Below are 25727 nucleotides of genomic sequence, written 5' to 3'. Positions count from 1 at the left end.
GGGCCTGCAGCTGCCAGGCAGGGGCTGGGCTTTACCTCAGATTCCCGGAGGTAAATCCCTTTGCCATCTTGGGTTAAGTTGCGAAAGGCCTCTGCAAAAGAAGCAAATGAGGAGTATTAACTTGACAGCCAAGAGATCACCACAGCCAAGGCACTGTCTCAGGAAAAACCCCAAAGGCAGAGTTTGTAGGCTATTCTCAAGTGCAGTGCTTCTCTGTTCTGACCCTGGGAGATCCCTGAAGGCTGGAACATTGGGAGCAGCTGAATAAAGTCAGGCATGTTACTGTCTGCCCATCCATCTGTAAAACCCCAAAGTGCTGGTGGTCTCAACCTTAGCACATGTCTCATAATTGTAGTGGGTAAGTGTCTGCAGCGTGGTCTGACTATCAGCTATCTCATCATCAAACTGCAGTCCATCAAAGACATACTTCAAAGCTTTCTTCTTCCTGGAAAAGGTGTATTTCAAGGTTGTCTTCTTCATGGAAAACAAGTAGTTTTTATCTGTAATTTGCCTACCTCTTCCTACAGAAGGCTGGTGCTAATGTGCAGAGAGCTTAATCACTCTGATATGTACAGCTTGGACGTCTGTAGGAAGGGATTGGTGGGGAGGTAAAGAGAGAGCTTGGCTTCCTCTGTATCTGTCCCTTGCTTTAAACTGATTACTCTTGCTTTATTCAGAAATCCAGTCCTGAAATTTTCCCACTTGCCACTGCCAGTGGGAACAGCATCAGAGGGGCCATGGCTCAGCTGGCAGCCCAGCTTGCCTGGCCAGACACGGAACACCAGCCTCACCTCCCATGATCTCCACTCGAAGCATGAAGCAAACAAAACTCTCAAAACTGATCTGTAAGTCAGGGTCACCATATCTGATTGCCATCAAATTACAGACTTCATTGCTGAGTGAAATGCCTGCATAAAATGGGGGGGAAAAAGGAACACAGAATGAGATGGCACAAGTGAGTGGTTTTCATCCCTTCTCCAAGCCTTGTTTTTCAAGCCTGGATAATCAAATATTAGCCAGCCCAAATGAGATCTCCACACAAATCTCTCCAAATTTAAAAGGGTTCGGCTCTGCTCCCCTATACTTACAGTCCTTCCAGAGTTGAAATAAAATACAAACAGGCCTCTTTTGCTCATGGGATATGAGGGTAATAGCAGCAGCTGGGTTTAAGAGCAATATTCCCAAGAGGGTAGGAAAGGAGATGAAAAAGAAAATTCAGAGGAAGCTCATACTGAAAGCATCAGTCCCAATGTCAAGCAGCAGTAGCATTTGCAAGGAACAAAAGCATTTTCTATTCATGGCCTGGGATTTTAGTCTGCTTTAGCAGAGGTCTGCCTGGGTTTCTCACTGTGCTTTCACTGACTCAGATGAACTGGGTGAACATGCACCAAAAAGAGGAATGATATTTAAGGTGTAAACATGCAAAGGAAGCTACAAGACTGAGCTCCAGCCCCCACACAACACCCAGTAATAGCAGCAGAGCTCAGTCCGGTATTTGGACCCATATGGATCATCTTCCATTTCTAGATCAAGCCTCAGACACTGCATTAGTGAAGTCTAGCAACAATAGAGCCTCTGTGCAAGTCCCACACTTCCAGTTTTGGTCCCTGAGCTGTCATTTTCAGCAGAGACAGCAATTTAATAGGAGCTAGATCTGGCCTCCTGCATCCCCACAACCTCAGAAAATCTTTTAAAATTCAATTAGCAACACACAGGAAGGGATTTAAAAATTGGACCTGAAATAGGCAGACACTTCTGCTTCAGACAACTCTGAGTGTGAGACCACACTGAGAAAAGAGTGGGCAGCCTGTCCCATGGCAAAATAATTTTCAGACGTGTTGACCCAGCTAAAGAAGGAAGCAGACATTGCCAAGGCCATGCAAACTATAATGTTTTCCACTCCTCCTGAGCTCTACACACAGTTATAAAGATGTTTCCCAGCCCTGTGCTTTTTCTTCAGCTTTCATGAGCAAGAAGATGAGACTTAGCCAAAATATGCTGTGGGCTCACCTGTCTCCTGTACAGCTGCATGCAGTTCCACAAGGTCAAGCTTTCCTGATCTTTTGGTGTCTCTCTTCTGGAAAACTTCCTGTGGGGTGAGGCAGTATTTTTAAACAAACCAAACCACCCAGAATCCAGCAGGTGACACCAAAGGGATTGTGAGCAGGGAGATATTGAAAGGGAGCATAGAAATCACTGTCGTACCAAATAGAAAAGCAGCCTCTTCCACAGGACTCTGAATTCCTGGATACTCAGTGTGCCAGTGGCATTCAGCTTAGTGGGAGCATTAAGGTCAAAACATCTCAAACATAAGAAAGCACCCATTACACATATTAAAAAATGAAAAAAGGAAAAAAAAAAAGCCAAACCAAAAACCCAAACAATCCAAAAACTTGCAGCCACTCTAACATCCACGCAATTATAATATGAGGATAATGATTTCTTAGCCCACGTGCCTATTTATAGACTTGATCCTCATCCCACTAAAGTCAAAGGAAACCTGGATTCTGATTTTAGAAGCAGCAGGAATCAACCCTTTCCCAAAGTAGCTCCATTCTATCACAGCTGAACTGTTATTATGGAGGGTGAGAAGTTCAATAAGCAGGGCCATGTCCTGGTGGTAAAGAAATCACAGTAACACCCAGTCTGGACTAAGAAATAATGCTCTGGTAAAGTATTATGTGAGTCAGAAGTATCACTCATGACAAGGATACATCCAGGAGTGCCAAGATACCCTGGCAGGAATCCAGACTGAAATTCAGGCGAAAACTCTGGAAATCTGGAGAGGAAAAAAAATTGGTTTGAGGAGTCATTGGACATCTCTCAGAAAAATGGACTTACAAAATCCCCCCTTACTTGAGAGGGCTCAGGCCCCAAAGCCTTTGTGAAACTTTACACCCACTTGAGAAGAAGTATCATTTATGATGATAAAAATATGAGGCAACAGGATGGATTCTACTAGTCTCTGAAAATCCAATATGAGCTCCCTGCAGGCATGTAATATAGAATGAAATATGGTACACTATCTCCAGCTATTAGAGAAAAAGGAAGGAAAAGGACATCCAAAGCTCTAATCCCAAACAGAATTTACTGCATGACCTTGAGCAAAGTCACTTGACCTGAAGAGCTTTGGGGAACAGCACTGCAGATTAATTGAAACCCTTGTACTAAGCATCTCTCTCTCCCCTCTCTTTCACAGACACGCTGCCAGCTCTGTTAATATAATTAAAAGTACAGGCACTGCTGAAAACATGATGCTGCCTCAAAGCTTAGCATTCCTGGTTCATATATAACTAACATGAAGAATAACAGAAATTGGCTCTAATCTCATTGCAAATCATGATTACAGTTGGTCTGCACCTTCCTGAGTAAGGGACAGAATCATAACTCACCAATCCCTTCTCTGCAGGAAGTCAAAATGCTTTAATAATTTTAATATTGTAATAGCCCTGCTTAGTAAATATGAACCAAGTACTGTAAAGATTTGAAAATAATTCTTAAAATCAATAATTTATTAAAAGTAAAGACTCCCTGTTCAATATTGTTTTCTCACAGATAAGACAGTGCCTGATGGGTCAGTTTACAAAGACAGAAGAACTATCCTTGCCCACTTTTGCAGAAAAGAGAGTAATATCAAATACAGTTTAAGTGAAAAAGGCATCACATCACTCTTTTGATCATCTTTGTTGCCTGTAATGGCTGGACAGAGCATTTTCTATGTTGCATATTGATTGTAACTAGTGAAAAAAGCAGGAGAAATCTGGATTCATCATTATATCTGTAATTTCATTGTCATTGTCCAGAGAGAACAGCCACTGCAATGCCTCACTGCTGCCCAGGTAGTGTTATCTGTTCCCAAGGTCCAAACTAAAAACCTGTGGAGTGCTTTGGTCTGCCCCCAGCAGAGTGATGCCACACCTCAGAGAGACAAGCTCAGGGCTCACCTGGCTCTCAGAGGCATGGGTTCCAGAGGCCACCTGCACCTCATCCTGTCCCCCAAACACAGGGCAAGGGGCAGCCCTATGCATGCACAGCAGGGAAGAGTAAATAGCAACAGCAGCATGGACCAAGCACATGAAAGGAAAGGCAAGACCCTCCTCCACCACACCAACTCCTACAGACCAGGATTTCCACATCTTCTAGTTTGGTGCTGCTGAGACTGAGGCAGTGGCACAGGCTGAAATGAGATACAGTTTCAGAATCAAAGCTGAGGTCAAGTTGGGTTTGGAGGCCAAATTAAGAATCTGCATCCATGCTTGCTCTCCTCCCTCATTATTTCAGTTGTTGAAATTCAAACTAGATTAGCTCTGCTTATAACATTTCTGCCATATTGATTCACACCCCAGCAAATCCTTTTGCTCTGGAAATCTAACATGGCATCAGAAGAGTCAGTTCAGTCAGATTGAAGCCAGTTTCTCTTCCCAGAATTCAAGAAATAGATACAAGAGCTGAGGCTTTTCTCTGAGAGGGCTTATTTTACAGAAACATTATTTCTCAGCACTTACTTCTCCAAGATATATTATTCAAGATCCTCTGGAGCTGAACAGCATTTATTTCAGGATTCTGTGATATGGAAGAGAATTTTAGGTCTTTTTTTTCCTAAGTATTAAATCACTTTTCTCCCTCTTTTGTTTTCCCAGCATGCCCCATCTTCATTCTCTGCTTCTCTGGCCCCACTCCAGCCACTGTGAAAATCGATAGAAAAGACTCCCTTTGAATATGACAAGATTCTGAGCCTGCAGGAGCTGCAGTGTGCTCTGGGCTAAGTTCTCAGGGCTCCACACAGATCAGTGCATTAGTGCAGATTTCCACTGAGTGAGGATGCAGGCCTTTCAGCTCTGGTGCCATCTGTCCCATCAAGCACACTGTCAAGAGATCTGCTTCAAATATTAAAAAAAAAAAAAAAAAAAAAAAAAAAAAAAAAAAAGGAAACTTTGGAATACTTCTCCCCAAACTTTTCAAAGCAGAGACTCCCCCTTGCCATACTAAAGTTTATAAATCTTTTAGAAGCTGTGACAATTGTTTGGAGGATTTTTTAAAATGTCACTCTTCAAAAATAAAAGCCTGCTTTCAGATCATTGAGAGATGCCAGGGTAAAGCCTTCAGAAATGGCAGTAGGTGCCTCTGTGTGTACTTGGACATCCTGACAGCAAAGGACCAGCACCTCACAGTATGTGGCAATTTCTAGCACATCAAAGCCACACCATTCTCAAAATCTTAAACAAGGGGCAAAAAGTGAAAGCAATCCTTGTTTTTAGTATTCCTTCAAAATATTCCTATTAAAAGTGCAAATTTGTTTTTGTGAATTTGTGTTTGCCAAATACAGGGGATGATGCTAAATAAATGCAGTGACCTTTTCTGAAAGGTGAAACACTTGCATCCCTCACCACAGTCAGTGGGATCCCTGATGGTCAGCTCCATCCCAAATCAGGCCAGAGAAATCACTAAAAAGAATCTTTCACAGGAAAGATCATATTTTTCATAGGAAAATTAGGGGGAAAAGATGATGGGATACCCACTATCCATTTCACATCTCAAAGCAGGTTATTTGCCATCCAACTGTGATGAAATATGTGTGAGACAAGGTTCAATATTTCAGGGATGTTCTCTAATAGACAGCTTTCCCCAATGAATGCCCCAAAGGATAGGATGGAGCCACACAGGCCATCACTTTGTCCCCAGTACAGGCAACAGGAATGAATGTTTAAGGAGAGCATGTGAGCCTGGTCAGCTTCTGTAGTCCATTCTGCTGTTTCCCTGTTGGAAAAGTGATCTTAGAGGGTACATCCCTGCTTAGTCCTTTAGCATTTGTTTATGGACTTTGTGCCCATCAGTTTCCTAATGCCTTTTGAGCCTCCTGATACTGTCACACTCACATTAAGTTCCAGGTACTGACACCCTGTTGTGCAGAAAAGTGTGCCTGTCTCAATGCTATCACATTGCTAAGCTTCATAGGCAAATTTGCTATCTGGAGTCATCACTGCACAGAGGGTCCAACCTCCTCTCCATAGCCCCTCTCTGCTCCCCACACATCCACAGACCTCCCTTGAACATCCACGTGCTTTTACTTTCACAGAGCTACATAATAGCTCTGGAGGAGCTATCATGCAAGCACTTACCTGTTCAAAATGCTTTGTGAAGAAATCCTCCCAAATCTTGCCTTCATACCTATCAACAATTTCCTTTTAGGCATCAAAAAAATCATTAACTTGCAGAAGAAAAATATTGTCAACCAAATAATTAAAGATGCTTTCCCAGCATGGCATTCCATTCCCTGCCCCTTCCACCCTCTGCCCACCACTGCAATCAGTGTTACATCACTAATACAGCCCACTGCTAAGATACCTCCCTACATCACAAAACTGCTGTTTCTTGGAGAGAAGTACTCAGATAACATTTAGTGGGGAAAAACATTTCTCTCACCCCACCCCAAGCTGTGCAAAGCACAGGGCTCACTCTGTGCCAAGAAGAGAGAAGGGTCTCTGTTCTCCTTTAGACAGCCCAACAGAGGAGATGAAAGCAGGAAAGGCCCTGGTTATGCCAGGGGAACAGACATGCCATAAATTTCTTAGCACAAGCTGCAGATGTGCATGCACTGTCACTGAGACCAGTCCTTTTGAAAATAACCTTTAGGCCATTGCATGGGAATGATAGAGCTAAGGTCCCATAATGTCTTCAAAATGTTTAAGGCCTGAAAGGGATGGGGAGAAGTGCAAGAATGGACCATGAGTCTCCAAAAAGCCATGAACAGGAAAGACTTCAGAGCAAGCAAGATGGTATCATTAAAAGATGTTTACAAAAAGGGCCACTAAGCTGTCTAAAGTCTTGCCTGTCCCCCACATTTGACTGCATCTGTCCCCTTGGTCCAAAAGATTCTGTCTGTGCTTTCAAGTGCTAAAACACAAGCACTGACATTCTCTCTCAGCCTCTCCTCTAGGACAGAGCAACAGTAAAAACCCAACATTCAGGGCTGTAGATTGAACCACAGAGCCCCCACTCCCCTCACACCCACTCACCTTAGAGAGGGTGAAGCTCGTGTTCCCACCCATTTCCCTGGAGATGTAAAAAAGCAGACACATTAAGGACAGATCTCAGAGTTGTGTGTCTCATCCACAGGTGTCATTCCTCTTTCCCATATGGGGCCCCAACCTGCTCTTGCCATGTGTTTTATTTTCTGGTGTTACAGCTGCAGTACGGCAAGGCCTCATATCCATACAGGACCCCAAAAGCTGCTGGCATTTGAAGTATCCAAAGCACCCATTTCTGTACTAGCAACCATCCTAGCATTGCCAGCAGGGAGTTCCTGGCAAACTAATGGAGCTAAAAAGCTAAAGAGCTCTTATCCTTCTCACAGTCTCAAACATATGCATGCTGCAAGGATTGCGTGGGCCTATCTCAGCCTTTTTTGAAAGGATAAGGCCAAAACCAGTGCTTCAACCACTAAGAATCCTATGCCAGGAGAAATCCAGAGCCAGCTTCTCTGAAACAGACTGTGCTGCTTTTTGCAGAGTTAAGTTTTGCTGGCCCCATTAGAGTAGAAAGACCACACTTTCCCAGGGAATGAGGTGCTGGCAGAGGGGCAGCAGCATCTCACCGAAGGACGTGCTTCCTGGAGAAGACCCGCAGGATGAACTCAGACTCCTGCTGAGGCTCCAGGGTGGATGGGACAATGACATAGACACAAGGCTCCAGATGGAAGTCATGAGTCACTTCCCGCTCATCAAGGAAAACCTGGTGCTTGTTCACAGGCTGATGTTGGGTGAAGAAACCTGGGGGCAGCTTTCTGGTGCTCTCCTGGTACTGCTCAGGGAAGAAAGGTAAGAGAATTGTGTTCTGCCACAGCTGAACACGTGGACAAAAGGCATGGAGGATTCACAGGCAGGGCACAGCCAGCCTGCCTTCACATCTCAGCCTGTTTTACAGCACAAGCAGGGAACAGAGCCCAAAGAACTCAGTCTCTTCCCAGGACATAGTGGTTCTCACTATGCAGCACTCTTGCCTATTGTATTCACAGGGAATGCCCCAACGAAGGCAGGAATGATGCATCTGACTCCATGTTCTCAGAAGGCTAATTTATTACTCTATTAAACTATATTATATTAAAGAATACTATACTATACTAAAGAATACAGGAAAGATACTTACTGAATGCTAAAAAGATAATAATGAAAACTCGTGGCTCTTTCCAGAGCCCCGACACAGCTTGGCCCCAATTGGCCAAAGAGTCAAAACAACTCACACCAGAATCCAATGGAACAATCACCTGTGGGTAAACAATCCCCAACCACATTCCACATGAGCACAACACAAGAGAAGCAAATGAGATGAGAATTATTTTCCTTTTCCTCCGAGGCCTCTCAGCTTCCCAGGAGAAAATCCTGGGCAGAGGGATTTTTTCAGAGAATGTGAATGCCACACTTGCCCAATACTAATATGGCAAAAGACTGGGCTCCCTGCAACTTACAAAAAAACCCTCACACTACTTGTAAGGAACAGCAGCAAGAACTGGGGACAAGGAGCTGTTGCTGTCAATGTGGCTTCTGCAAAAGTCTTTGCCATATGGTCTAAAATGACTGCAGGCAGGAACTGCTCTAGAGACTGCCCTTCACTAGCCAGAACACCTTTTTTTTCCCCACAGGGACCATGTATTTTGTCCCCAGCTTGTCCTTTGCACAAGGGATCTGGTAGCAGAGGATTTTTTAGAACACCTGTGATCTGAGCATACTGTATGAGCAACCTAAGCCCTCATCCTGACTTCATGCAAGTGTCCTTGATCTGTCTGGCACTCTTTGCTCTTCAGACCCTTTTCTGCCACAGGATGATGGATAAAGTGTTGATCCAGGCAACATGAAACTAATTTTAATGCCACTGAGTGCCCAGTACACAAGCCCAATAAATAATCCTGCTAGCTAAAACTACTGTCACCTTCTGATCTTGGCTGTTCCTCAAAACATTTAGCCATTTTACTCTGCAGCCTCCTGGGGAGATGCTATTCCTCTTCCTTAGCCAGTATTTTTCTTACTAATAGGGCAATCTTTCTTATGAAGGGTTCAGGGTTACTCCTCCTCATGCCCCTTATGTTAAATTCAAAGTTTTTATATTCCAGTCAATACTCTGTTGACAGCAGTTCCAATACCTCAGATGCTCTCAGCTTGCCATCTCTCCGTATTGATCTTGGCAACCACTACAAACCTGAAATTGAAGTCCTGGCTGCCACCATTCCCACTCAGGTGTGGCAGAGCACTGTGCTAGGGCCACACACAGACCCCCTCTGCCAGAAATTTTACCTTGAAGGTAACCCTGATAAGTGCCCAAGATATTTAAGTCAGGAAGAAGTGGCATCTTACCTCATGGTTACCATGCTGGGTCTACAGAAACTAGGAGCACAATTGTGCTGCCCCTTTAATGCACCCAAACTAGTTCTTTGCCAGCCCAAGTTCTCATTTAAGAGGTGTGCTCTCATTTGAGGAGTAACAGAGTGGAAGATATGCCATCTAAAGACAATATGAACTAAATCTTTCCCTGTTTGAAATATCCCTCTGAGGTCAGGACCAAAATTGGGACTTAATCAGGATTTAAGTTCCAGGGCCCTTTCTCAGGTCCCAAAGGCTCTTGGATAAAGAAAATGCTAGAAATGCAGCTGACCTGAAGAAGATGAAAACACCTGTACCATCACCCAGCCAGCAACCTGAGTTGCCCAGGAGATCTTTGACTTGCATGGGGCACAGGCTCTTTTCCCACCTCATGCCAAGACTGGAACGCAGCAGAAAGGCAGTTCTGACTCCCAGAACACAGCCAAGAATTAGGGCACCACCCCACAGGTGCAGGGCTGAAGTGCTCATCAGGTAAAGATTGATGCTACTTCCAAAACCTTTGAGGACCCAGGACAGAAGCTGAACAACTAATGCCCAGTCTCAAGGCCAATAAGCTCTCCTGATATGGCTGCTTTTCAGTAGAGTCAGAGGATGGTTCTGCATTAGTAGTGCCTTGCTGTGGTGCCTCACTGAATTCCAATACTGGCACTCACTGTCAGCCAAGGAACAAAGGCAAACACACCACATTCAGCATTGTCTTAACAGCTGTGCCAGCCAGGTCCCCCAGACAACAGCCAGCAGTGGCGACAAGGGACTCACCTGTAGGTCCACCTGCAGGAAGAAAAGAAACAGCATCTGTCAGTCAGGACCTCTGTGCCTCACCAAACACAGCCAAGTCATTCCTGGGAAGCAGAGCAGCTACAAACATCTATATGGGGTCTTTGCCTTCAGAAACCTCAGTTCTCTCCACCCAAAACCCGTTCCCCACAGTCACCTCTTCATAACTGTGCAAGTTTACAGCAGCAATAAGACCTGTGGCTCTGTTCAAGGGAGAAGAGTGGCCCTCAAGGTACTCAGATAAGCAGAGAATTGAAGGTAGGAAACTCTCAGTCCTAGTGATATCCACTCACTTCTGGGCACATGGGGAGCTAGCAGTATGAACACATGAGCAGCTGCCACATCATACTAGGAACACTTTTTAGGCACAATTTTACCATGGTTGGAAATAACCTGAGGGCAGAGCTCTTCCTACCCCAAAGTAAGGGGACTCCTGGCACCCTCTTCCACCTATTGCACATACCCTCAGAGGCAGCAAAATAAATCCCAATGTGCTTTGAAGCAAAAGGCACTTCTCACTGCTCTGCAGGGTGACACACAGCATGCTGGAGAGGCAGCAAGCAGGGCACAGAGCCCGAGGGAGCCTGGCCCTGATGTGTGAGGAGACTGGGCACAGGAGGAAAGAGCAGAGATCACCCTGCACACAACAAAAACTCGTGGCCTGCAGAGCACTGCAATCTACAGGGGCTGGAAGTTCTCCTGTTTGGTGAGAGCAAGAAAAGCAAAGCAATTATTTGCACCTTATAGAGTAAAAATCCAATGAAAAGGTGAGGGGCTCGGTTCCGGTGTTTGGAGCTGTGTTTCTGCATGAGGGATATAACCACACTGCATGTACTTGGGCTTTTCTGACTGTCTTCAGCTGGCAACACATTCAGCCAGTACTGAGGGTTCATCCAAAAGTTGCCTAAGTAAAACAAGAAAAACATTTTGATGTCATTTTCCATCACAAAATTGACTGCCAGCCTCCCACATGATGCCTGGCACTGGACTGAACAGCTCACAGGTTGTCTGGATCTTCAGACTCCACAGGAATTTGATTTTAAGGTGCAGTTTACAAGTTTAGTAGTGCAACTACTGTCTAAGATAGGAGAAAGACCCACGAACAAGGAACTACACTTCTGCTTACATGCAACTAAGAGCTCATTTTGTTTATAAATGTATCCACTATTCCTCTCTCACCCCTGGTGTACAGGCTAGCTGACTTTAGACTCCACCTGCTCTGCTTCCAGAAGAGCTGAGCCTCTGACTATTTTATTCACTTCACTTAAAACACACTTCCTGGAGGTGCTGAGGGTGCAAATTTTAACACACAAGTTTAATGCCCTAGAGCAGATCAGTGCTGGCAATTGATCCTGGGATCCTAAAGCTTATTTCAGGCAATAATCAGCCCACTGCCCTATGTTTGCAAGCAGTGCATCTTCTGTGATAGCAGAAGCCAGTCAAAGTCCTTCAGCTGCTTATTTCTGATGTCTGTGGAGGCATAAACAGGAAGTGTATGTTTCTGTTACCAATTTTGTGTTAAGAGGTTATAAGGAGCTGGTAACTGAGTCAGCAGAGCATCCAAAAGTCAGAGTTATCCAAAAGAGCACCCCTCACCGTTAGAGAATTCCAGACTTCCTCCTGCTGTACTTCCTTTAACCCATCTCCCACTCTTCAAGGAGTACATCCACTTTTTACCATCTTCCTGGCTCATCAGGTCTGGAGTTAACTTACAGATCACCAGATCTACAAAATGAATCTTAAAATCTTGCAGAGACATCCTGGGAAAAGAGTGCCAAGAGACATTTTGTCAGCAGTTTAGTTTAGTCCATATGGCTCATAAAATGGAAAGAAAAGGGAGCGGGGAACTTCGAAGCCACACCATTCTGTGTTACATATGGTAATGCTCATATTTTATTAGGCAGTAAAGAAGAGAGCGTCTGCTTCCACAGCAGCCTCTAGGAGTAGCTAATGCACGACTAAAACTTCAGCAAAGGATAGCAGATACAGAGAATGAAATAATCTCGTCAGTAAAGGGAAGTGCAATGAAATTACACGGGCGGCAACATTGCCACCTCGTGGTAAAAGCTGTGGAGAAACCGCAGACAAATACGCAAAGAAGAGCTTCCTGAAGCAATGTTAAAAAAAAAATAAAGGCAGGACAAAAGCTCCTGAGGCTGCCCTTTATCTCCAGCAGCCCCAGGTGACCTAGCAATGCCCTGCTTCTCCCTCACTCCTGCAATGAAGAACAGTACATTCCATGTCAGCACAGCCTCTGCTTCTCACAGCATCAAGCTGAGAGGAGCACTTGCTGCTCTAAAGCTCATCACCTATGCCTTGGCCTAAGTGGCAATGTGCTGCTTCAGCTCCAGGTGCAGCCCCAGGGCTGCTGGCAGAGAGGGGAGAAGCAAGACTGTGCCATTACCAGAATTCTCCATCATCCTTCTTTTTCCTCAGTAAAATCTTCTCCTTTGGGCTCAGCAGCTCCCACTTGTAAGAGCTAAGGGGAAAAACATGAGGTGACTAACCAAATGTGGCCACAAATTCAAGGCAGAGGACATGACCTTCCTCTATAAAAAGAGGCCAAATCCCTGTATTTTCATATCTCCATGCTTATCCCCACTACACCTTCAGCCACATGAGACTCTCCACAACCACCCTGGGTCCCATGAGATGTAGTTGAATGAGTCCAGTTTTCTGCAGTAGAAGCCAGAATTGTTCCATTTCCATCAGCCACTCCCTTCACTTGAACACACAGCTTCCAAGTACTTCAAATATAAAAATCTAGACCTGCTTTGTTGGTTAATTTTCTGTTAAAGGAGACATAATAGGAAGAGTGTTTGGCATAATGAATGAATGACTAGGACAGCACAAGAGGCAGCTGGGAGTCATTTCAAAGGCAGGCCTGCAGTATGTTGCTCATTATGCTCTTCAACAGAACAGCTGGTGTGTTGTCATTATGTGACAGACATGCATCAGAAAAGTTACTGCTCTGCAGACAAGGTGAAAGCCATTCACATTCCCAATGACCTCTCTACTCTTCCTCCTTTCTATGTCCTGAGCCTCAGCAAACAGCCTGTGCAGGGAATGAAGTGAAGCTTGGAAGCACGAAACATGCTCCACTTCAAAGAGGAACAGGACACAGGTTCACAGTTGCCCATGGTCTAGAATGCAAACCACTGTCTTTCATGGGTCCCAGTTAAAAAAAAAAAAAAATCAGGTAGATGCAATTATGGAGCCCATTTACCTCACTACCTCCTCTGATCTCATGCCCAACTGTATTTACCCAAACAGCCAGGACAGAGAACTCCTTCCTAGTTATCCAATTTTAACACCTTGCAGCCTGTGGAAGATTTTTCCTGGGCCCTCCCATGATAAACAACTGTGTTCTGAAACATGTGGGGGGTGGTTTTAGAGCCTCCTGCACAGCTATCTTTCCCTTTGCACACTCTCCACATCACAGCAAGGTGGTCAAAGTCTCATGCTCATATTATGTTTCCTCTGGCATTAGTGAAAGGAGAAGTAGAACTGATCTGATTGAGGCTGCATGTGCGAAGTGAGGCCAGCTACAGCAGCACTGTCTGTTGGAGACACATAAATCTATGGAGTCATTGCTTTGTCAGAAGGTCTGTGCTTTGCACAGAAGGTCTGTGCAAGCATTATCTTACTGCTGCCCTCAACATTAATTCATGCCTGAAGATGGCAGCATCTTTCCTCCAAGAAACCTTTCCTTTGCTCAGTGTCACACCTTTCTTTTTGTAAACTCACCTGTCACTCCAGTCTCCTTTCCACTCAATTTTTCCCCATGGATTTCTCAGTCTCACTAGGTTTTCTGGTCCATATTGACAGGTCACCTACAGAAAACAGTAACATTGTGCTTACCAAGGTCTCAGCAGGTCTCATCTGGTTTACATCATTGTACTATGTCAGATATTAACAACAATTTTGTTTGTTCTCATAGATGCCAGTATGTATGATGATAAAAATCTTTGAACATGCAACTCTAAAAGCCAGCAACAAAGAGATTAAGGTGCTTTATCCTAAATTCTAAACTGAAACCAGAGACATGACAGATTCCTAATCCAAAGGCTTGACTGTAAATTCCTCTTCCTTTCCAACATCTGCTCATTTTGTACTCGTGTGAAAACCAAGTGCTACCCCAGTGCAATGGCACAGCACAATGCAGCCCCCATGGGTGACCACACAGATTAATGCCTCCTGAACTGGGATACCATGGTGGGAGGAGAGGCCAGTTAGGGGCTTTGCTGACAGCACGCTGCAGAACAGCTGACTTCACACTGTTTCCACATGCTTGCTCAGTCCCTTAAGGTTGCCTGGCTTTTCATCTCATCAGAAGAGCCAGACTGACAGACACATTGTTGAAAACCTCCACACATAAACTCCTCCTGCTCCTCCTATGGGAGACACAGATGTGCCTCATCCAGCTCATCTCTCCCGCCCTTCCTAGTATCTCTTGCTACAGGCACTGAACATGCTTTCACCAAAATGTCCAAAGCCCCCCACAGTCTTTCCCATCCTTGTCAACCTCCTCTTGAGGCTGGTCAAGACAGTCATCCACCAATTCAGGAGGAAGAAGCTCCTACTCTTTGGGATGTATTATTTCAAGTCCCTTACCTCTAGACAAATATCCTAAGGGGACTCCAACAGTACTTCTGCAGATGAGTGGGGTCCCCCTGCACTGTGTGCACAGGACCACAAGTCAGTTCCCTTACTCTACACCCCTGACTCACATTTCTATCTGCAGTTTTTCGTATTTTGGCCTTTATATCCTTACTTCTCTATGGCCTCTCCACTGGCTTCAGAGGAAGACTTTCTACCCCAAGTAAAAAGCACATCCCCAAGTTTCAGCATATCCTCCCAGCAGCCCCAGGGGCCAGTCCCTTCATTCTTAACAGCTGAGGTGCATTTCTAGGTGTCAGCAGAGCCCTATGAATCATTCTCACCTTCAGAGATACTGATTCATAACAACTGTCCTTTACATCAAGGCCTCCAAATTAAAATGGACACACTTAAAATGTGAATCTTAACAAAGCCCACAGTCTCTTGTAGCCTTAGACTAAGAAAAGAGGTTTAGGGAGGAGACATTATAGTTGCTCTGATCAATGGTTGAAGGCAATAAAAATTGCTAATATCCAAATTAACCTGGGCCCAGGACATTTGGGCTGGTCTTACCTTTCTGATACCAGTTACTGTGTAGGCATGGCCAGCAACAAGCCCATTCTTCAGGACCTTTGTTGTCTGTGTACAAGAAAGAGAAACAGAAGGAAAAGAAAACTTTTATTCTATTTCTACTCATACAGTAGACTTATACCAATACCAGAGACCTGTACCCGTGTAAACATTGACTTTCAAAGTATTAGAAGAACTGAAAATAAATAAATAAATGGAACTTCCTAAGAATCAGATTTTTCAGTATGCTTGGAATTGTAAGGTTGATTGTTAATGGCCCTTCCTAAATTGTGGGTCTTCAGCTAGAGACCATGTCACTTTAAGGAAGTCCAGGAGGTTAGGTTTTGATTTTCAGAAAAGCAGAGTTTCCCAACAGCTGAGGTGGCAGCATAAAGCTTGCAATTCAAGACTTTAATTCATGCTCTGAATGATCTACATCTCTACCTTAGCTATAACTTTATTCCATATGCATCTGTACCTCACTGCACCATCTCTATAAATGGAAAGTTTATTTAACAAAAATGGGAAAATGCAGTAGGTCCCTATTGAATAGAATTTCTTTGATAGATAAACCAGTTCCTAAACATAACAACAGGGAGCTGAGAGCATAATGGAATCTATCCATGAGCAAAGTTTAACGTAAAGAATGTGACTTCTACAGAAAGCCACATAGGGCAGATTTGATACATTTTGAGTCACAATGACCAGCTGAGCAGAGGGAAAGGGGTATGGAATGCTTTTTAGCTGTCAAATAATTTGATGTCACTGCAAGACTCACCCCTAATTGTGTCTGACAGCCCATGAGAGATCTGCTGTAGGTGGCTCTTGTAAGTATATCCCACAGACCAGGAGGAGCTTCTGCAAGCTTGATCCTTGTATTGACACCCCCTGTGAAATCCACCAAGGCTTCTGAAACTTGCCCAATCTGCAGATCTTCATAGGAGCCATAGAGTCTAGGAAAAAAAGACATCAATATATTCTTTGGGTTATCATCACAGATGACAGGTTGAGAACAGGTTGCCAATGAAAATATTAAAAAAACAACTGTGCAAAAAGCAAAAGAAAGGCTGTAACTCATGTTTCATTTTAAGGGAATTTTTGGCATTTGGGAAGAGGAGAATCTACAAAATTGCCTCCAAGACTGGCCACAGTCTGAAAGGGACTCTTCACTAACTGTCATCCCTGGCTGCACTGTAATGAGAACATGCCCATCATAATTCTTTGGTAACTCTTCCTCAGAGAATGTTGCCTGAATTTATCACCAGGCTCTGAGCTGTATCTAAGATAGAGTGCCTTGAGAGATACTGTCCTGAGAACTCAGTCTCTAATCTGATTTTCTTTATCACTCCAGTGCAACTTGGCCCAGTCTTTTCATTCTAACACTAACACCAAATGAAAATAACTGAACTTTCTCACTTTTGTGTGATCTTTCTCTCAATGTTAACTAGAGCATTTTTCCCTGCTCTGCAAAGATTATTTCAGCCAAATATTAACAAACTCCATCAGTTAGGCCTTGCTGCTTTCTTCTTTGTGCTGACACTACCACTGTAGGCAAAACACCCTGGAGGGAAGCCACGGCTCTCATCATGCCATATGACTTGCAACACGCCTCAGCTTTGAGGACCTGAGAGCAAAAAAAATCTGCCAAGACAAAGGGCAGCGCTTCAGCAGACCTCCAAAATGAAAATCCTTGGAGGTTTCTCACAATGATAATAAATTAAAGGAGGCTTTGGAAATCATTCACATTTGAAAATTTCTATCGATGGTGTTCCACTCCTCTGTGATATTTACAAGGAAGGCATCAGCCAAGACACTGCAAACAATGATAACATTCAGAGGACAACCCCCCACAATAGGGCTGTTTTCTCACCTAAACCCTTGGATTTAAACTCAAGGGCCTGGTTTGATAACAGCTACTGCAATGGCAGCTTTTATGTGTAATAATAGGTAGATTACTACATTCCAAATGTAACAAGGCCTTGGAGATGCATTTATAAACAAGAACAAACTGCGTAGGCACCAACCAACATATTTTAGACAGACTATTTGCATAACTTGAAATGAGTCACTTACTTAGCATATGCCTTCTCCAGAAGGGCTCCCCAAAACACGTTCTTATAGACTGAGGAAACAAAGAGCAGCTCCCCGGCCTCATTCACCGGCAGGAGATCATCAACCACCACGTCAACCCATTCCCCGAAGTGCCAGAACTGTCAGGGGAAAGGAATGAGCTGATGTTTCCCTTGGAAGGGACCTCCCCTTGAAACAACAGGAAAGGCAAGATAGCCTAGCTGTGGGTACAGAGCATGCTGCTGTGGGTCAGTGGGGTGTGCTGACTCACTCACAGAGCCAGTTCCTCAGCCCCACCCAGCCAGAGGAGTAAACAAAGCATCTATCAGGTGTAAAACAAGTCAGCAGGGAAATTAGCCACAGGTGGACTTCTGGGGAAGGAATTCCTAACTGCAAGGTAGCAGAGTTGTACCAAGAGATGGGCAAAGGGGTAGAAGATTGGAGCTGATGTGCTCAGGTCCTGCTGACTGTTGCCATCCTTGAAAAAGGGTTTTGTTTGCATTAAAATATGGGTAGGACACAGCTGAAGAGAGCAGCCAAGCAGAGGTGTTTCCTCAGTGGCTCTGCAGTTGATTCACTGCCTTTGCTACTTTGTGGGAGGGGTGATGGGCTCCTCTCCAGCCTGGGATACCCTCTGGCCACTTGCCCCTGGCTAAAGGGAACCACATACAAATTATCTAAGGGTGTGACACAAAACATAGCAGAGGATATCTGAGGAGCTCCTGCAATCTGGGGGAGCAGCTGTACCCGGAAGTGGAAAATGCCCGCATATTTCCTCTCAAAGCTCTGGTTTTGTGGCACAACTGCAGCCAAGATGTCCTGGTGGAATGTCAGGGCTTCCAGGGCCGCCAGGAACCAGCAGTTCTCTGCGCCAAGACAAACGGACACATGCAGTTGGCTGAAAAGTGAGAGCTCTCAGCCAAGTTCAGCAACACCACCAAGATCCTAGCAGAAGAGCTGTTGTGTCTTTACAGTTATAACAAATCATACACACAAAATTAGATGATCCAGACATGTTCTTTACTTAACCAAACCGTGACTGGATTATAATTGCTCTCTCATGATCTTTTCATTTGGGCACTGTTTAGTTAAATAAGAAATTTAGCAAGCAATAACTGTCAATGGAAACATTCTGTGTTTTACTGACATTGCGTGGGGTTTTTTTCTGTTCTCTATAAAGGCACACTATTAAAAAAAAACTTTTCCATTTTTCTTGTAAACATTAGCTTTTCAGAAAGGAAAATAATTTCCAGTGGATCTCACATGCCAGACTATACTTGGCAAACTTTGGTTATAAGGACATAAAGCACTTAAAAACTAATTTAGTCCCATCTCTACCTGTTTTTCAGATGGCAATATAGTCTTTTATTTTAGACAACACAGGCATAAAATTATTTTTCTAACAGCAAGGCTGAGAAGAGAACACACTCATGCTGAGCATTAGGTACAAATATAAAGTCCTTCTGTGGTCTCTGTTCAATTGTCAAGCAGCAACACCACAGACCAGTAAGAGCACAGGAACACTTCCTATTAGCATGGACAGAAACAACACACAGTGGTGATCTCAGCTTGTGGAGACACCTCTCATGCCTCAAATCCCACCTCGAAGCTTGCCAGCCTATTTATTGAGCCTATGCCAGTAAATGAATGCTTCATCCACACTATGCCAAGTGGAGAGAGGAGATGGATACCTTCTATTTCCATGCCAAGTTTTATACATTCAAACTTCCATGCAAAATGTTATCTTGTGTAAGAATACTTAGATATTTGTACAAAGGAGTTTCCTTACCCACCAATCCCTGGCAGAGATCAAGCTGCTTTCTGTGTGCAGCATAAAATATGGGACTTTTGTGCAATGCCTGGGAAGCACAAAATGAAAAGGAAAGGAAAAAGAAGAAGGAGAGAGTTAAGCCAGTAACATGAGCTGATTTAACTTGAAAGTTAAAGCTTTTAAAATACTGAGAGTCCTTTGTCCCAGCAGATATTGTTCTGGCTCAGGTATAAATCTATTGTTATGTGCTCTGGCTAACCTGACACCAGCCTAGGCACACATTTGTGCTCGGTCTGTGTTGAATTTGGTCTCCAGCAAAAGTCTCTGGTGCTCAGATGCATCACCATGGCTTTCCATGGTCACCATGCTGAGAAGACAACCCTTCAAAGCTGCCAGTCCTGCTTCTCCACACAAGTGCCAGCCAAAAGAGGTTATGAGGGCAGAGCATCAAACTTTCACCCAACCTGGCTGACATCTCCACAGCTTGACTGACAATTGAGCTACAGACGGATGGCTGCTGCTGCTGCTGCTGTGACCTGAATAGGTCTGTGAATAATTGTACAGAGAGAAATAATGCGGTGATTTTATTTTCCCTTCACAAGTGCCTCTGGGGTTAAATTAATAACCTAAATGTCAAAATTATATTTTACTTGAATGATCCAGAAATTGCTCAAGCTAAGTTTCACACTGTTGGCTTCCCCTGCAGGCAGTAGCAAAGAAACAGCTTCCCTCAGAAGGCAGTCACAGTAATTATACACTAAGTCCTGCCAATGGTTGGTGAGTTTGGGTGTTCAGTTTGCAGGCCATCACTCATAGATGCAGTAAGCTACAAGCCTGCAGGCTGAATGGCAGAATCTCAGCATCTCCTCTGCAGCACAGGGACTGAAGGATGCACAGCATCCATTCTCAGAGAGTCTTTGCTCAGAAAGTTTGGCACCCAGAGCAAACAGCAGCCTTCTTCACAAGGTAGTTTTAGACTCATAGAATCACAGAATATGCTGAGTTGGAAGGGACCCATCAGGATCATCAAGTCCAACTCCTGGACCTACACAGGACACCCCAACAATCATAGCAGAGCAGCAAAATAGTCCACATAGAGACAGAGGAGGTTCCAAGTCCATTCCAGTATCTGAGGGATGAAGAGACACTTGAAGGGCTTTGCAGAGGCCATGACTCATTTTTTTTTGAACTTTTTTTTTTTTTTCTTTTTTGCAGAAACTTGATCCTTCTGGGAAACTGTTTAAACCTCACAAAATATGACAGCTAGAAAATAATTTAGCTGGGAGATGCTATCTGGGATTACCTGACAGAATTCCCTACAGACAAAAGTATTCTGAAATTCTCACATAATTTTGTACATTGCTTTCAGGAGGATCTGATTGTCAACACTTTGCTCAGTGGCTCAGTAAGAGCAGAACTGGCATTGCTAGTAACAGGCCTTATCTAACTGTGCCAGGCCCCTGTCCTGGCCTTCCACACTTGTTATCTACCCTTTTGTTATGAGAATGTGCTCTGCGACCAGCCTTTGCACCTGGGTGTCTCCTGTTGTGATGTTCAGTTTCAGCCTGGAATGCTGGCAAAGGCCTTGGAAATGCGGGCACAAGTAGAAAACAAAGGCCCCAAAACCAACTCACAGACTGATGCTCAGTCACTGGTTGTGATAGAAGCTCAGCCTTGAGAGCTGAGGAAAGATTACTCCAAATACAATAGACTAAACAGTTAAGCAGGGAAAAAAAGCCAGCCCAACAAGAGGATAAGGCACCTGCCCTATCTGGGAAAGCAGCAGCCTCCAGCATCATAGCAGTATGAGGTCCATGGGAGAGAGGGGTCATGGCTAAGAACTGTCTAGAAACTCAGAAATCTTCTAGAAGGTCATGATCTTGAACTGTGGGGAGAAGGAGCTCATCTGCCACCACAGAATCACAGTGAGATCACTGTAGCTGTGAGCTCCAAGGAAACCAACTCTCCCTGCTGCCTTTGCCTCCTCTCCCTTCCTGCTCCAAGTGTTACTGGATATAAACTGAATAAGGCTGGTTATGATTTTGGGCAACAAATGCTTCAAAGGCAATTATGAGACTCCATGTACCCCAGCTTCCAAAATGACACCTGATGCAATAAATGTAATCCCCAGAGACACTAAAGTCGAAATTAAAGTCTAAGATGAGTCTGTTCAATGCTAAAACCATTTGCTGGCTATCATCTGTAATCATCCTCTTACACACAGTACTCACTGAAAGTCACTTACGTGTGGCCTCTTCCACTGTAAATTTCGGGGCAGTTTCTTTAGAAGTGCTCCTGTTCCAATGGAGCTGATGTGAGCAGGGAAGGTGTCATCTGTGAACAAGCATTTGTTCTTCAAGCACGACTCCAGCAAAGCCTGGTAGTTCTGCTGGATGGGAGGGGTATGTTTTTGAAAGATACTCCTGCCTAAAGGCACAGGTGACTTCTTTTTTTTCAAGCACAGTAGAAAAGGCATGCTGATGTCTCCAATAACACCAGGATAATTTTTTTCCACTGAGGATTCTGGAGGGATCTCACACTGCACAGTTCTGCTGGAAACGCTTGGTTTTCTCGGATGAGGCGTGTCTTTTCAGAAGAATTCCTGACAGTTAAAGTAATTATAAAAAGTAAATTTAATCCTGACTTTTAAAATTTTCTTCTTAGTCAGCAGGGGTGGGTAGGAACAGTGGCATTCCCAGGAGAAGTGTGGGCTCACCCAATTCTAGAAGATCACTTATCACTGCATTTTCAAGGCTTTAACATCACTGCAGATCTGAGTGAAATCAAAACAAGTGACCCCACTGACTTTTATCAGAGCTTTGAAGCCACACACAGGGCTATTTTATGTCTCTCTCTGGACTATTTTAGGCTCTCCAGGATATTTTCATAACGTGTTGCAACATGAATGACAGTCTTAATTCAATCACATTCACATTCTGGCATGAAATTATTTCCCCTTCCCCCCACCCCCCCCAAAAAAGCAAGAAAAGACAAAGGCTAACAGAAAAATGGAATACATTAGGTTTTAGAAAGCCACGACTCACACTACTATGATAGTTATTTTGCCCTTTTTGCCTCATTTTGGAGAATGATATGATCTTCCCCAAGAGTTCACATTCCATCTTGCTGAACACCACAGATTCACAAATGAAATTGCCTGCTGAGGTATTTTTTCCTTGTAATATTCAAGACAGATGTTTCTCATCCCCCCACTAAAAACACCAGAGAGTGATGTCCTAGGTCTTTTTTTTAATATTAGCAGCTATGTTAAAGATTTGCACCCCCCCTTGCTGGGAGAAATCATTACTAAAATCTCAGTAGGCAAATCACTTCTATCAGTGCTAACAAGGTGATCACAGTCAGTTAGTACAGTGAAAAAACTAACCAGGATTCAAAGTTAAAGAAATGGTTCACATGCCATAATGATACAGTATCTGGAAGGCTCCCCCACACAGGAAGCTCTTTGGAACTCAAAATCCCTGCCCCAGGCACCCGAGGATGCTGGTCTCAGTTAGGCACCAGTTGATTGTTACTCCCATCAAAGCTGAAGGTCAGCAGCAGTCCCTGTGAGAAAACAAAAAACCACACATTGTACTGTTCAACCACACAGAGCCCTCATTTGTTATAAACCCACTCTACAAGTGATCCACAAAACTTGACCCTCAAGGGCAACCAAGAGAAAAATCTTCAGAAGATAACGCTGGAAATGAAAATTCAATTTTCTGTTGTACTGTAGACATTTCAGAACTGAAAAAGAATTTAAGTGCCTAACAACTTGCTTACTTTTTGTCCAGATGAAAAATGCTGTCTCTCCCTCCAAACCCTCCCTTTTTACAGCCATTGGCCTTCACGGCTGCAATAACACGAGCAACAGACAGAGATAGATTTAAGAGAAAAACAAAGGAAGAAAACAGCCTGGAGACCAGCTGCACTTTACATAGGGAGACAAAACATGTATTAAGAAAAATTCCTCATTCTGCTGCTCCCCAGGAAAAGAAGTAGAGAGCAATTGGCACACTTAGAGCTACAGTGAAGAACAAATATTCGAGACTTGGTTTTTGGGTGTGTAGAGTATTCACAGTGCCTGATAAAACTATTTTAACTTTTCACCAGCTCTCACCTCACTCTAGCATTTATTTGAAAAAGAATTGAATCTTATATACAGGTCTTGAAACCCAAAGATAGTATGAAAAAAACAATGCTTTCAAAAATGAAGGTTTAAATCAATTAATATTTTCAAGAAATTTAGCCAGCACCCCTGAATGTAGCAGTGTGTGTTGAGTCAATTATGCCAATTTGTATGTTTTGAAAACCTCCCAGCTGAACCTGACTGTGTGTTGCTTTAAACTCTTTTCCAAATTACCAGGAAATCTTTAAACAAAAGATGCAATGAAGCATTTTACGTGTCATGAACAGTCACTTCTCAGACAGCAAGTGTTCCACCTTGTGTTTGACCTTCTGCCTAGCCACAGTCCTGTTTCTGAGCAGGCACCAGATACAGCTCTATATTCCTGTACTCCACTCAGCAATGGTACTGAGCCAGACTCAATCAGTTCTCCTGCACAGGTGGAGCAGAGTATGTGCATGTCTCTTCCAGCAATTAAAATTTCTAAGGGAAAGCAGCCAAGTGTAGCAGACAGAGGTTAAAAGCTTTAGAGGGAAGCCATGAGCCAGTAGGTTAAATGGATTTGATTCTCTATTCTTTGCACATTCCCCTAGTTAGCATATTTACCATCTGATCTAAGTCCTTCCACTGCATTAGCATCCTATGATCTCCCTTGAGCTTTCTCAAGATCTTAAATGCCTCATCCCTAAGTCTTGAAATGAGAAGCTGAAGAATCCGTGGAAAATCCTTCACTTTTTGTAAAAGTAACTGGACCATAAATTAATTCTCTGAGAGCCTGTTACTCATTCTATGAGAGGATTTACCTCAGGCAACACTTGGACAGTGGGCAATTTGAGGACTAAACCTGGGGATGACAGAGGTCAGCTCTTCTGATTTAACAAAGACAATCCAAATCTGGGCTGAGGAGCTGCTCCTGCTTGTGCAGAACAGAGTAGTACATGTTTGCATGCAAAATAATAAATTTTAGGGTGAGCAGAACAAACGAGGCAGGGCCATTTTTTATGACCATTCATGTAATACAGCAGAATGCTAGCCACAGAAATTAGTAGTCATTAGTCAAAATGATAGTGTGAGTCTATTAGGCTTTGTTAATCTTTATTAGTCTCTAAACAAACAGTATAAAAACATCACTTGCAGGTACAGCCTCTAGTCTTTGATTAAACAGAGTGCTGTATTTCAGAAAAAAAAACCCTCAAAGTGGACTCCTGCTCTTCCTGTGGGCTTTTAAAGCAAACAGAAATATCCTGAAAAGAAGCACTGAACTATGTTTTCTCACTAAATGAATGAACATAGAGACAGGTGGATGACCTTTTCCTGCATTTCCTGTGCTTAGATTGTTGGCCCACAAATTGATGAGCACCTTCTGGTGCTGAGATTTTCAAGGTCAAGCAGTGAACCTGCTGCCACTGATCTTAACAAAAAGTCTGTATCAAAAATGCCTGGATGGCTTTCAGAACTTTAAGTAATACCTCTCTGACCAAAGATACACTTTTAAAGACTCTGGAAGGGATTTAAAAATACCTGTCCTTTGCTGTGGAAATTGTCCTAGCTACATCAAAATCAGTGGAAATATAAAAATCCCATTTACTCAAGATCTGTGCTTTAGCACTTAAGGTTACAACAGCCTATTCATAAGCATCCCAATCATTAGATATTCTGACTACCCAGAACTCCTTCTAATGACAGATGAAATTTCTGATCTCTGCAGAATACTTGGTGATCGAGTATGAGCCAAACCAACTCTAAACAGCAAAAGTGAGAGAACAAGGGTGCACAAAATCTGGGTTAGCTAAAACACCAGCCTATGCTGCCAACCACTTGGCAGGCAGAAGAGTTGGAGCTGTGACATGCAGGGCAGCTGATGTGGCTCATCTAGCTGCTTTACATCACACCCATCCTTCCCACGTTTGCTGATACAAACTTTTCGCCTTTCCCTTCAACACCTCCAGAGAACAGCACAGCAGCAGCTGCTGCATTGTGTAACTAATACCCCCATCTGATCCCACAGGACAGCTTCATCTTAACATGGTTACACTCCCTTCAAACCCTGGGAAAATCCTAATTCTGTGCTAGCCAGAGATAACTGCTAAATGCCAGCACCAAATCCCTCTACATAGCACTTGGCATTTGATGTCCTACCTTCTCCAGGTGTGTTCTCACAGCAAAGGATCACTGGCAGGGATGCCTGCTGCTCATAAGAAGTGTATTTGTTATCTCTCCCTGTGTGTGTATTTATGTGCATGTATATATATGCCTTGCATACGTAACCCCAAGAGCCTGTCCTAACCTATCAAACGCTGTGGTAGAAGCAGGAGGTGGGAAAAAAAAAACATATTGAGCAATGACAGAAAACTCTGGAGATCTCAATGCAAAATACTCCACGGAAGACATGAAAGAACAGGTCAGCCCGTCATGCAGGCTACCTTTGACTCACCCATTG

General features: G+C 43.8%; 1 protein-coding gene across 6 annotated transcripts in view; it reads right to left on the bottom strand.

Annotated features, from left to right (window-relative positions):
• CAPN14 (calpain 14) overlaps positions 1–25509 on the bottom strand; it is a 37935-nt gene extending 12426 nt beyond the window's left edge. For 2 of the 6 annotated variants that reach the window (XM_059840724.1, XM_059840727.1), the window contains exons 1-22: positions 25427–25509; positions 22547–22725; positions 21407–21763; positions 19180–19249; positions 18138–18256; positions 17394–17530; positions 16099–16273; positions 15324–15389; positions 13899–13984; positions 12556–12630; positions 11748–11911; positions 10892–11055; positions 10134–10145; positions 7595–7800; positions 7017–7053; positions 6120–6182; positions 4506–4563; positions 2715–2779; positions 2206–2274; positions 2011–2089; positions 792–908; positions 36–91 (exon numbers count right to left, since the gene is read on the bottom strand). In XM_059840724.1, coding sequence (XP_059696707.1) covers positions 36–91; positions 792–908; positions 2011–2089; positions 2206–2274; positions 2715–2779; positions 4506–4563; positions 6120–6182; positions 7017–7053; positions 7595–7800; positions 10134–10145; positions 10892–11055; positions 11748–11911; positions 12556–12630; positions 13899–13984; positions 15324–15389; positions 16099–16273; positions 17394–17530; positions 18138–18256; positions 19180–19249; positions 21407–21637 — 2049 coding nt within the window. In that variant the 5' untranslated portion in view covers positions 21638–21763; positions 22547–22725; positions 25427–25509. Of the gene's footprint in view, positions 1–35; positions 92–791; positions 909–2010; positions 2090–2204; positions 2275–2714; positions 2780–4122; positions 4178–4505; positions 4564–6119; positions 6183–7016; positions 7054–7594; positions 7801–10133; positions 10146–10891; positions 11056–11747; positions 11912–12555; positions 12631–13898; positions 13985–15323; positions 15390–16098; positions 16274–17393; positions 17531–18137; positions 18257–19179; positions 19250–21406; positions 21764–22546; positions 22726–25426 lie in introns of those variants that run through there. The other 4 variants (XM_059840723.1, XM_059840728.1, XM_059840725.1 and 1 more) reach the window with 4 other exon arrangements.
• Positions 25510–25727: the final 218 nt, after the last annotated feature.

Source organism: Haemorhous mexicanus, chromosome 3 (assembly GCF_027477595.1).
Source record: "Haemorhous mexicanus isolate bHaeMex1 chromosome 3, bHaeMex1.pri, whole genome shotgun sequence".
Lineage (NCBI taxonomy): Eukaryota > Metazoa > Chordata > Aves > Passeriformes > Fringillidae > Haemorhous > Haemorhous mexicanus.
Note: the sequence above shows the minus strand (reverse complement) of the source record. Positions and strands in the feature narration are given on the sequence as shown.